At 37.9% G+C, this 12,633-nt stretch overlaps 1 protein-coding gene across 13 annotated transcripts in view; it reads left to right on the forward strand.

Moving 5' to 3' along the window:
- The window catches only part of rap1gapa (RAP1 GTPase activating protein a), a 47,652-nt gene that overhangs the window by 25,811 nt on the left and 9,208 nt on the right, over positions 1-12,633 (forward strand). For 10 of the 13 annotated variants that reach the window (XM_042003752.1, XM_042003753.1, XM_042003754.1 and 7 more), the window contains 13 exons: positions 3,815-3,850; positions 4,922-4,969; positions 5,370-5,408; positions 5,515-5,706; positions 7,641-7,744; positions 8,203-8,281; positions 8,381-8,434; positions 9,503-9,586; positions 10,541-10,641; positions 10,801-10,930; positions 12,097-12,252; positions 12,344-12,415; positions 12,504-12,590. In XM_042003752.1, coding sequence (XP_041859686.1) covers positions 3,815-3,850; positions 4,922-4,969; positions 5,370-5,408; positions 5,515-5,706; positions 7,641-7,744; positions 8,203-8,281; positions 8,381-8,434; positions 9,503-9,586; positions 10,541-10,641; positions 10,801-10,930; positions 12,097-12,252; positions 12,344-12,415; positions 12,504-12,590 — 1,182 coding nt within the window. Of the gene's footprint in view, positions 1-2,277; positions 2,604-3,814; positions 3,851-4,921; positions 4,970-5,369; positions 5,409-5,514; positions 5,707-7,605; positions 7,745-8,202; positions 8,282-8,380; positions 8,435-9,502; positions 9,587-10,540; positions 10,642-10,800; positions 10,931-12,096; positions 12,253-12,343; positions 12,416-12,503; positions 12,591-12,633 lie in introns of those variants that run through there. The other 3 variants (XM_042003758.1, XM_042003755.1, XM_042003764.1) reach the window with 3 other exon arrangements.

Consider the following 12,633-nt stretch of genomic DNA (forward strand, 5'->3'; position numbering starts at 1 on the left):
GTGGCAGACTTTAAAAAAAGAAAAGCAATCTACAGCAGGAGAGTATCTGAAAGTGATATCCTTCTCAAACAGGGAGGAAAAAATATATCTAACAAAGACCTGAAAAAGAACCAGGATTCATTTAGGCATTGGGTTGATCCATCTGTCAAGAAGCCAAGGAAGGGAAACAGGGAGAAAAGGCTGAAGGATGCCAAATGACACAAAAACTGGACTGAAAATCAATGGCAACAGGTCAGATGAAGTGATTAATCCTCCCAAGAGCCTGGACCTTAACAAAATTGAAGCAGTGTGGGGTCATCTTTACAGAGAATGAAACAAACAGCAGCCAACATCCAAACAACACCTCTGAAATGTCCTTCAAGAAGCCTGGAGAACTATTACTGAAGTCTACTTAAAGAAATTACATTAAAGGCTGTGTTTTAGAAATGACTTTTGTACAGAACCGGACTTTTTATTTAATGTTAACTGCAGAGTATAGCATTTATAAATCAGCTATGAGGAAAAAATAAACAGGTGTAACTGTAGAGATTACACTTAAAGAAGTAAAGCGAAACTCATTGGAGACTAAATAAAAAAGAATAAATCTATTTTTGGCATCACAACATCAGGCAAATCCATCATGCTGTCAAAATCTTGTGGCTTACCTTTTGCACTCCTAATAAATGAGTATTTGATGTGAAAGACCTGCCAGGGATATTTTGGGAACATAGAAATGGGAAGGATGCTTGGCTTTGTGGTGATCAAAAGCAGATACAAACTCACTCGTGTCGGATTGGTTTCATAAGGACTCTCACACTTCAGAATAAGCTTACATTTCTTACAACCTGACGTAATCCAGAGAGAGCAGAGGAAGTGGGAAGAGAAAGGGATTAAGAATGAGAGAGTTTGGAGATTGGGTTGTTCAACAGTCACTCCTGATCCCTGCAGCACTCTAAGGCGACGTCACACCTGCTTGTTCGTCTGAAAACCGGAGAGAATTTTTCAATCCTCCTTTATCCCTGCTGTGCAAACCGATATAGGTATCCTAAATGTAGTTTATTGTAGTTACCGCAGTGTTCTGCACAACAGAAGAATATGTTAAACAGAAGAAGAAAAGGTTTACATATCATTTTGTTTTGCTGTCCTACATTATATCCATTCCATTTGATGTGATGTTTATGAGAAGGAGCTGTGTGAAGAGGGACAGTATGCTAATGCGATGTACTGTAGTACAACAAGGGCTTAGTGGGGCAAGACTCAGAGGAGTGTATCACTTTAATCAGAGCCCAGTGAAAACCAGGTCAATCTGCAATTAACCCCACCAGATCTTATGGTCACTGCCTAATTCGACCAGACTGTTATCATCAAGGTTGTCATGTCAATAATCTTGTATTTTTCTGAGAGAACTAAAGCAAACACACAAATCTGTCATCATCTTCAGAGTTTAGGTGCACTTCACCGTCACAAAAAAACAAACAAACAAAAGATAAAATCAAATACAAATTCAAGGGAATTATTATTAATTAGAAACCTGCAGCAAATGTTTATATAAATCTTACATATTTGGCAAGTGTTGCTTCACTATAGTTAGATCTGGTTTCTAATTTTAAAATATTTTTTAATTAATTGGTTTCCCCAATCAGGCTGAATTCTTGTAGAACTCCATGAATTTGAGATGTACAAACAGTTCTAAAGTAAGTAAAAAGCACAGATTAACTGAATCACTCACAACTCCTGGATCCACCTGAAAGAGACTAGTCCAAGTTTTAATGATCTCTGTGAGCACACAGTGTTACTGCCGACAAATCTGGAGGAGAGAGGAGGTGTCGCACATTTAATTTGCTCGTTGTCGTAATGACGATCCCATTAGCTCTCATAATGAAAGGTCTCAGCTCTAACACCTGCTCTGTGTGCCAGTCTTGCTCACTGGGGATCCCCACACCTCCTCCTCACTTGGTCATTTCTGCAAAAATGTGTAACTGCAAGATTTCTTGTTCTTACAACATTTTCCACTTTCCACACTGTTTTGTGTACAGATTGTGATCTTATGAATTTTAAAGGTCATTTGCAACAGCTGTCAATATGATTTAAAGAGCTGGACTCCACCTCTAGCTGTCTGTCAGCCTAAGGCACAAAAGAGTTAGTGATTAAGACAGAAATGGATGGCATGCAATGTGGATTTCATCCTGCAGTTTTCTAAAGAAAGAGTGACAAAGGTGGGTCAACAGAAGACGACCCCTCCAGCTTTAATCAGAGGATCATCAAGCAATAACAGCAGGCTTGGTGTTGCAACCTGAGACACACACTCGCTGATAACAATGTGTGTTTAGAGCATGCACTATTACAACCTGTGGATCTTGTCTCCAGCTTATTTTTGATGGCTGCAGTCAACGGGGATGCAGCTTGAATTTGGGTGTCTCAGTGGGACATGATCGCCTTCTCATATCTAAGAAAGGCTCAGCAGTCATGGACGCTTTCATCCAAACCTGTTGAGGCCAGTCACACTGAAACCATTTTGTAGCTGCAGGATTTCAGTTTACGGAGATTTAACTATGGCGAAAAAACTTGACAAACAGCACTCTGCTCCAGTGTTGACAAAGACTCACTGGAAGAAGCCCAGCAATGTAAGTAGCTTCACTTTGAGACTCTAGTGGACAGAAAAGTTGCCTGTCTACAGTAAAATCGAATAAAATGGGAAGGTTTGCAAATGTAAATCTTCACAATCCATATTTATGGTTTATTGAACTGATGAGCAAAAGAATGATGCATCCTTGTGTCTACCAAGAAGAATTTAAATTGTATTATAAGTTTCATGACTGTTAATTTAAACTCAAAGATACAGTACATCTCTCCAAACTGTACCTCACATTATTGTGAACTCTGGTTAGAACCAGGATTATTTGCTTTCAGGGTTTGTGGCAGATTGTTGTTTGCACATGGTGGAGGACTTTACTCATACAAAGAAAGCTGAGACATGATTGCTCTGTACACAAAGTGTTTGTCAGACTTTACTAGTTGAGCTTTTCTAGGCTCATGATGTGCTCATGGATTAATGTTGTTCAGCACTTTCTAAAGAAGTATTTTTCATATATAAAGACATCACTGTTGCCATTTAAAATATAAAATTATATTCCACAATGAAGTAAAATATTGATAAACACTAATGTGAATCTGAACAGTTGACAGAAAATTATTCCCTTTTGTATTACACTTTACTGAGTTGCTCTAACTCGTAAATATGAATCTTCTTTACAAAGAGCAAACGTCTCAGCATTATTTTATACTCCTCTATGTTTACTGAAATCCAATTTAGAAAAATTTGCAGACACCTGCTGAAAAAAGTCACGTCACACTTGTGTTTTGGGTGTCGGAGACCGCCAAGCTTCAGTATGACGTTGTTAAGGTGGTGTTATGTGCTGTCTGTGTTGACACTGTGCAGTAGTGCTACCTCCATGAACCCTGGTTTTGATTCATGCTGTAGGAGTTTTACCAGTTTACCCAAATAGTTTGTTCATGACTGCTATAATATGAAGTTAAACCTCACTGGGATCTATTTGAAGCCAAACATAGACAACATCATTGTGTAGTATGATGCAACTAGACATGTTGTTTGGCTGTTGGCTTATTAAAAAGAATGTGTTATTTGACCACCTTTGCATGCATGACACGTTTACTTCATTTGTGAAATAACCATAATTATTTATTCATTTCATGGCTGATTAAATGTGAATAGAGTGTAATGCTGCTCCAGACAAAGATCACTAACTCCTGCAGAAGTAAACTAACCTTCATAGTCAACAAATGAACTCAAACACATCTCATCTCCTCTCCCCAGACCACAGATTTATTTGAAATGATTGAAAAGATGCAGGTAAGATGATTCGTTGATCTTTATATTCTGTCTCGGCTAACTAAGTTGTTCTCACTAACCAGTTGCCGTGTCTCCTCCTAATTCTGCGGCTCCCCTCCTCAGCCACAACGCTTCCTTATCTTTCTGTACTTGAGAAGGATATTGAGTCTTGTGGTTTTGAGGAGTGTTGCTGGAGCAGTGTGTGTTTTTTTTCAGCGTCTGTGTTAACGTTCTGGTTGAAACACTGGCTGACAGCACTGTAAGCTTATTATCTCACATCAAAAGCTATCTCCTGTTTTCTGAAGGCTTTGGAAGGATATTTTATTTAATCACACAATCCCACACATAAGAGGCTAAGAGTTTTTTGATAGAGCTTATGAAAATGCATAATGATTTTTTTTTTACATGTGTGTTTGTTTGTGCTTTAGCAAAAATGTACACATTAGTCATCGCTTTTAAAAATATCAAATCTCTTGCACTGACGTTAACATCTCTCATATTTCTCATATAAATAAAACATTTCATTTAAGAGGTTGTGGTGCAGGACTGTGTCTTTTCCAGTAAGACTTTGCATTGATGAGATGTATCATTTTTCTTGAAACCAGGCGCCATCACCCAGCCCAGCCTTAGTATCACTGTCCCTCTTTATCCACATCGATTCTCTGCACTTTATTTCACACGTACACATACACCCCTCAGGTACAATGGCTGTGAAGGAGATCCACTCAACTTTGCATCTTTTTGTCCTCCAGGGTACCATCCCTACTTCTGCAGTGTGCTTAATACACTTTTTTTTCTGTCACTCCCTGCTCTTCACTGTCTTTCAGCTTCCCTTTTACACGTATGAAACACACCTTCGTGTTTTTTCACGTGTCCCTCTTTGACTTTGCCTTGTTTCCTGCTGCATATCTCCTGGGAAAACCATGTTGTTATATAATAAGTTAAATTTTTTTCCCTGTAAGGTTGTTGTTTGTTATTTTTAGACGGTGACTTTTGCATTACACTGCTCTGTGAAGATTTTCATTTGTGTTGTTGTAAGTGACTCCTCTTTCTCTCTCTCTGGCTTTCTTATCGAACCACATCCTCTGATAGGGCAGCAGGATGGATGAGCAGAGATGCACCTTTCCTCCACCTCTCAAGGTAGGACTCTTCTCATAGAGATACAGAATCATTTACACAAAGGGATCAATATCCACCGTATCTGAAGTAATCTGAAGAATCACCTCAGCATGTGGTAAAATGACCTCTTAGAATGTAAACGTTACTCAAGATTTCATATCTTAAACCCTCTGTTTCTATGCTCTGCAGACTAAAAATGCTTACAAAGGTGTTTAACTGGATGTGATGCAGTATTTTAAACTATTATTGTTTCAAACAGTAGAAATGACCCAAATATACATTGATCATCGATTCCTCTGCAACTGCTGAACAGATTGTTGTTGCATAACAATTATGCAATTGCTCTGAAATAAAGTCCTGTGGGATCATAAGTGTATTCTTTCATGAAGTCAACACATTTTATGCATTTCATTTATTTCAGACTGAGGAAGACTACATTCCATATCCAAGTGTCCATGAGGTGGGAAGACGTGCTACAGCAACACTTTTTATATAAAGTTATTGCATATTTAAACACTTTCAGGTGGATACAATCCTGTCTGCTCTTGCTGTTTTGTATTTAATAGGTATTGGGAAGAAAAAGCCCGTTCCCCCTCATCTTGCTGCCACAGTTTGGTGGTTACTGGATCGAGGGGACCAACCATGAGCTGAGTGACACAGGGGACTCACAGCAGCCCCAGCCTCTGTCCCCAAACACTCGAACCAAGTTGGAATGCAACACAACAGCTTCAATCTTCCGAAAACACTTCCTGGGCAAGGTTAGCTGCACCACAGATTAAAGCTTCATTACATAATGCTGTCAAACACATTACTTTCTATTGTTGCCCTATAAAAAGAAAGAAGTGAAAAGACAAGATTTGTGATCATGTAAGCAAGCTCAAGGATTTCATGTCTGGACAACTTAAGCAGATTGAAGCAAGAATGGAACATTAAAAAAAGGTACATAAGGAGGAGAGATTGTAAAATGTTTTCATTTCTCAGACAATTTAAATATTTTAAAACAAGCACAGTCATGTTTCATAATGAAACTATTTTAACAATTCTATTTAATATGCTCTAAAATTATTATTCAGTGAAGAAACAAAGTGAACCTCAAATGATAACTTGGTTGTTTTTCAGTTTTTTCTTGTATGAAGCAAATCACATCAAACGACCAAGACTAACAAAGACTTGACCCTGGAAAAACATTATCTTATTACATTATTATCTTATTACATTGTTTATGCCATGGTGCCCACAGTAAATAAATGAGACAAGGCTTTGCATCCATGACAGTTTTTGTTAGTGGGATAAGTTCATTGTCAGTTTTAGACTTTTCATGAAATCTGATGATTGTAAATTTGCCATTTGAAATTATAAATAAATACCTGATCATACTTGCTCATTTTTTCAGCATTCCCTTTAACATTGAACTAAAGTAAAATTAGCATATCCTCTAATATTTGTATCTATTTACTAAGTCGTATTGAATCAGTGCAAAAAAAACAGTGATCTGCATTTGTTGCCTTTCGTCTTTCTGAACTTGATGTAGAACATGCATTTTCTTTTACCCTTTGTTGATTAGTGTAGTATATTATTTACATTTGCTTTTAATCTGCAAGGTATAAAGTTTATTTTAGTATTAGGATTAATCTCAGTATGTAGTGGATGGCTTATACAATATAAAACACAACCTACATCACATGACAAATGCCACAGGACTCCACATATCGCACAGTTAGTCTGACTCAACTGGCATGTGTGTGGCTTTGGAAGCTGCTGTGGTTAAGACCTTCTCCCCATCTCTTACTGACCTGTACCATCTGCCTGAGGAGAGATGCTGAGCTGGGTGAAGAGGTTCATCTATGAGATGGTGTATTGTGTGCATGAGGAGTTCAGTGTGGAAAGCTGATGCTCTGGTAGTAATTATGTCTTCTGACTTGAATGTAAAGTTAAAAGTGTTGTCTGACAAACTCTAACAGACAGGTTAGAGGTTGCATGGCAATGTTGGAGTAAACTATTGTAATTTCTTGTTTGTCAATAGGGGTGTTGTCTTTTTGTTCTGAAGGTGATTATCTTACAACCAGGTCTTTGTTTTGCTCTGGACCAGGTTATTCTCCCTGCACCAGTTCATCAGTGGCATCACTGTGGTGTTTTTCTACTTTTGCATCTTATTCTTCTTTTTGCTTGATTTTTGTAACACTCATTAGTTTTTCCTCGTTGAAATGTTTTGCCTGAACATGCAGTTATCATAAAGACTGTTACATAAAATAATCATACATACTCCCTGATAAAATTGGGCTTGCAATGTTTTTGAAGAGTTGCTGTCTTTCAGAGATATTGCTCAAGTCATATTCATGAATTCTCTCATTAAAACAACCTCCTTCCTCCCCGTTGCTCTCTTGCAGTAGAACATTTGACACTTGTTTGCTTCTACTTCTTGCTATGATATTCATTATGATATAAATGAGAAAGAAAAAAGCAAATCCCTGCAGACTGCATCACCAGCAGCAAGCAGCCTTACAGTTTGGCATCACATACACTGTTGCTAATGAAGATATGTTACTTTGTCACCTGTTCTTACATAACAAATTTGATCTGCATGTGAAAAGCAGCAAAAAGGGGATGCAGCTTGGTAAGGGGTTGAGTATTCATGTCTGTGTTTCTGTTTCTAACAGATATTAATGGTGGTCTGCTTACACTGTGCCTACAGGAGCACTTTAATTACTATTCAGTGGACAGTGCCCTTGGACATCTGGTGTTCTCCCTAAAATATGATGTGATTGGTGACCAGGAACATCTCCGCCTAATGCTCAGGTAACTCTCATTCTGCATTAATGCTTTAATATAATGTTGCAGTCTGTGTATGGAGCATCAGCTTAATATCAAGTAATGAAGATTGCATAAACTTAAAGAACGATTCACCATGTTCATGATCAACATTCGATGAAGCAAATGCAGCATAACCTGTTCCTTTTTCTTTAAATGTCCCGTGTTGACTGGATATACACATTCTCTTAGGTGTTACTGTTGAAGTCATAAAGCTAAAGAGAGTGTCAACAGAGCTGTCACTTCCACAGCAGAGTAACAGATGGACTATTTAGGCCAGTGAGTGGGTGGCGATAAAGCTGGGAGGGAGGGATGGAAGGCAAAGAGAAGCGAGGGTGGAGAAGTTTGATAATGGGGCATACCGGATCATTTCTTTCCCATCTGATGGGAATATTGCACTGTTATATGGCTTTAACACCACATTTATTGTTTTATGACTTAACCAGGACCAAGCTGAAAACTTACCATGATGTGATCCCCATTTCCTGTCTGACAGAATTTCCTAATGTGGTTCAAATGGCCAAGGTGAGAGAAAATGTTTTTGCTTGCATAGGGACTGATCATCTGTGGCTAAATCCAAACACATTCTGACATTTTCCCTCCCTATTTGCTTTTCTATTCAAGCTTGTCTGTGAAGAAGTGAATGTGGATCGCTTTTTTCCTGTCCTATATCCAAAAGTAAGTGCTTATTTGAGAAGCTGCAGCTTCTGTGTCCTACCCAGTCATTTCCCCAACATGTAACAATTAAATGTTAGAGCACAATGCTCTTATTTCCATGCATCTCTAGAGAAATGTGCAAATGCAACTTAGTTTTTAAATCTCTCCAGAAATTCTATCCATAAGTGTCTCACAGTGGGTGCAGACTGTAATGTCTCTAGATGCAGCAGGATAAACCTTCAACCAATCAGAGCAATGAACAATGCAATGCAACATAAAATCAGTAAGAATGATCAAAGCATACATGATTAATCTCAGTCTTACTGCAAGAACCTGACAAGCATTTTTCATCTGATATTTTATAAATATTTCCTCTATTTAATTGATCTTGGGGATACATGTAAATACTTGTGGAAATGTCCAGTTGCTTAGAATTTAATTCTGCATTATTAACATCTAACATTAAAATGCATGTTTTAATGATTGTTCTCTCAGGTGGGGTGGGGGGTTATGAAAATGTGCCATGAGTCCAAGTCAAGATTTTAATTAATTAATTTATTCATTTGGATGGATAGATGAAATAGGAGTAAGCACATGAATAGGTCCTCCACTAGATCAATAAAAAACACAAGAATTTGGAGCATGTGCAACAGGAGAAAGGCTGCAAGGTTGAATAAGGCTGGAAATCAGTGCACAGAGCTTCTGTCACTTTTCTTTAACTGTTAGAGGATCTTCACAAAGATGGAGTGAAACCTCCTCTCTTGTTTACATGTTGCACTTCTGCTAAAAGATTGAGAATAAACCAATAAGTTGTGAATAGTCTATTAATTATGCATATATTCTGTAAAAACATTTTTCTTGTATTCAGCATACACATTTTAGGTTACCTTTGACTGAGAATGTTGAATTTAAGGAATAAATTTTGCTTTATAATTTTGCCTGCAGTGCACACACAACATATGGATATGAGATACAATTAAGCTCAATGGGCTGTTTCTTCCAGTCAGTCAACACACATGTGCAGGAGAAGGTTTAGACAGTATTGAGAACATGTCATAATGTTTCTTATCATATCTCCCATTTTTACAGGCTTCAAGACTCATCGTCACCTTTGATGAACATGTGATAAGCAACAACTTCAAGTTTGGGGTTATCTATCAGAGGTTTGGACAGGTGAGCCATGACGTCTGTTTGTAAACTGGATTTAGAGGTGGTGCTGCAGAGGCACGTGCATCCTCCTATATTTCACCCTCTGAGAACAATGAGCATGCACTACGAATTGTAATTTGTGATTTCCTCAAGTAAGCTGATTATATTCAGTTCTTTTTTTCTTAATTATAGCTTTCACTTAAGCACAGTCATTGTGGCTGTTTTCAGCTCACCCTCTCATTTTCTGAGGCAATCAGCCTTTTTGTGTTCTCTTAAGGGGGAGCTGGGGGCGAGAGGGCAGAGGAGCAGTTGAATGTTTTTCTGTGGGCACGTCCACATTTAGAAAGAAGAGAGATGTGCACTGTTTATCTCTTAAAACCAATGCAGTCTTGAAAACATTATTATATACACAGTAACTGACCTAAGGGCCTGTCTCAGAGAGACAAAATATCCTCTGCTCATTTTTTATTCTGCATTGGTGCCAGGATGGTTAATCAGGCATATTGCATTAGGAAAAGAAATTCTAAATAATGAGTAATGGCAGCTTCTTCTCAGTCATTGTTTCCATTAGTCTGTTTTACAACAGGCTTTTGTGTTCATATCACCTCTCCGCTTGCAGAGAATAGATAATCAATTGTACTGCGCACATCGTGATAATCACAAGCTTTCCAATTTCTAAAGGTCAAATCTATAATTTACTGAAGCCACCTTTGTCATTTAGGATGCAAATGTGGGGCATTGAAGCATGATCGCCAAACGCTTGGGGTTGCAACAAAAAAACCCAAAACAAACACCTTACATAAAAAACCCTTTTACTTCGCTGTCACTCCTTTATGAAGGTGTGATGAATGTTGTGTTTTTTTCTCTGAAATTTGTCTGACAAGATATTTTTCATCTATGAGGTAAACATCTGAATCATTCTCAGCAATTTGATCTTGTAAATGCTCAAGCTTTGATTTTTGACTTTTTACTGCTTAGACATCAGAGGAAGAGTTGTTTGGCAACAACAAAGAGAGTCCTGCCTTTGTAGAATTCCTGGAGTTTCTGGGAGAGAAACTTGAACTCCACAATTTTAAAGGGTAAGGATCTAATAATTGTTTTAAACAGGATTAAGTCTACCAACCCAAACATTTTGAAAATGTGACGCCAACTGAAATTGACATTGTATTAGGAATGATGGTCATGCCTAAGCAATGATGGTAGAATATCCTGTTAGACATGGTTGTGTGTGCTCGCAGTTTCCGTGGAGGGTTAGATGTGACTCATGGACAGACTGGCACAGAATCCGTCTACTGCAACTACCGCAACAAAGAGGTCATGTTCCATGTGTCCACAAAACTGCCTTACACAGAGGGGGACACCCAGCAGGTAATTTAATACAATACCAGACTAACACACCTCTGATAATTCACAGCAAGCAGTCAGACGAGTTCCCTCTGGGTGTCATATTATCATACAATGCATGTACATCACTGTTGTACCCAAAAGGAAAACAAATAAACAGGAGCAGATAATTAACTAGTTGAAGCTTGTGGCTCAGGGTCTGCATTTGTGCCCAGAAATCCTACACTGCTTTTACAGCTAAGTCCTGCTCCTGTTCTCTCTCATATATTTACACAAACACTGATAAGTGCAAGTTCACACACCATTTGCTGCCATATTTTGCACAGACACAGATGTCTCAATATTTGCTCAGTAGTGTGTTATGATTACCTCCACCAAGGTGGCATTGGTTTGTCTGTCTGTTTGTTAGCAACATAACTGAAAAAGTTATAGAAATTTTTTTTATTACATTTTCAGGAAATCTCAGAAATGGAATAAGGAGCTAGTGATTAGATTTTGGTGGTGATCTGGATCACTGCCTCGATCCAAGAATTTTTAAAGGATTCTTTACCATGGGAAAATAGGGATACTTTTGCCATCAGAGATTCTAACTAAAAAAATAATGCCCATAATCATTTGAAAAAAAAAATACTACAATGGCCTGGGGAGGTCTGCGCTCTTTGAGTTCTAAAGTACTATAAATGGGAAACGAGACCTTTTTCTGGCTGACAACAAACAATGAGGAAACAGCGCCCCCTTGTGGTGTTTTACGAATTCACATGCCTTCAGAAGGGATATCGGGAGAGAGGAATGAAGCATAGGCCCGTACTTATCATATGACTCCTGCTGTCTGCATTTTTATATTTAAATACATTTATCTGCTAAAAATTGGTTATTTTAATTAAAAAATAATAATAAATATGTAATACTTTGTTACACTGGCTGCTTGTGATTTATTTATATGTTGTCTTTGGTTTGAAATATGAGTTTTATTTAGGTGTGAAGTTTTCTTGGATTAAAGCATTTGAAGTTTTGAAATAATAGTCATTACTCCCTAAAAACAGCAGATAATTTGATAGGATTATACATTTTTCAAATACTTAGCATCAGTCTTCTTTCATTTAGGCATTACTCTTGTTTATGTAGAACATTCAACAAGATTTTACCCAGAAATTACATTATTTTCCTGTCATGGGGCTGTTGTGTTGCAGCTGCAGAGAAAAAGGCACATAGGGAATGATATTGTGGCCATTGTATTCCAAGAAGAAAATACTCCCTTTGTACCAGACATGATTGCATCAAACTTTCTTCATGCCTACATTGTGGTGCAAGTGGTCAACCCCTGCTCTAACAATGTTCTCTACAAGGTAACCCAATTCTTCTTCTTTTCATTGTTTTCTGCAGAATGTCAGTTATTTTCTGCATAAATGGTCATGCACATGTAATCTTACTCCCTAGGTGTCAGTGACAGCAAGGGATGATGTTCCTTTCTTTGGTCCAGCCCTCCCTAATCCTGCTGTCTTTACAAAGGTAAGATCCTATCTACACCTTCAGAATCCACATATTTATCTTTTATTTTTCACATGGATGCATTGTCTCTCTGCTTTCATTTTTCCAGGGCCCTGAATTCCATGAATTCCTTTTTACCAAGCTAATCAATGCAGAGTATGCTTGCTACAAAGCTGAAAAATTTGCCAAACTCGAGGTAAGTTGTTGAGTATCGTTTAAAAAAATCCTGTAATTTTGCA

The sequence above is a fragment of the Melanotaenia boesemani genome, chromosome 13 (assembly GCF_017639745.1).
Source record: "Melanotaenia boesemani isolate fMelBoe1 chromosome 13, fMelBoe1.pri, whole genome shotgun sequence".
Classification (NCBI taxonomy): Eukaryota; Metazoa; Chordata; class Actinopteri; order Atheriniformes; family Melanotaeniidae; genus Melanotaenia; species Melanotaenia boesemani.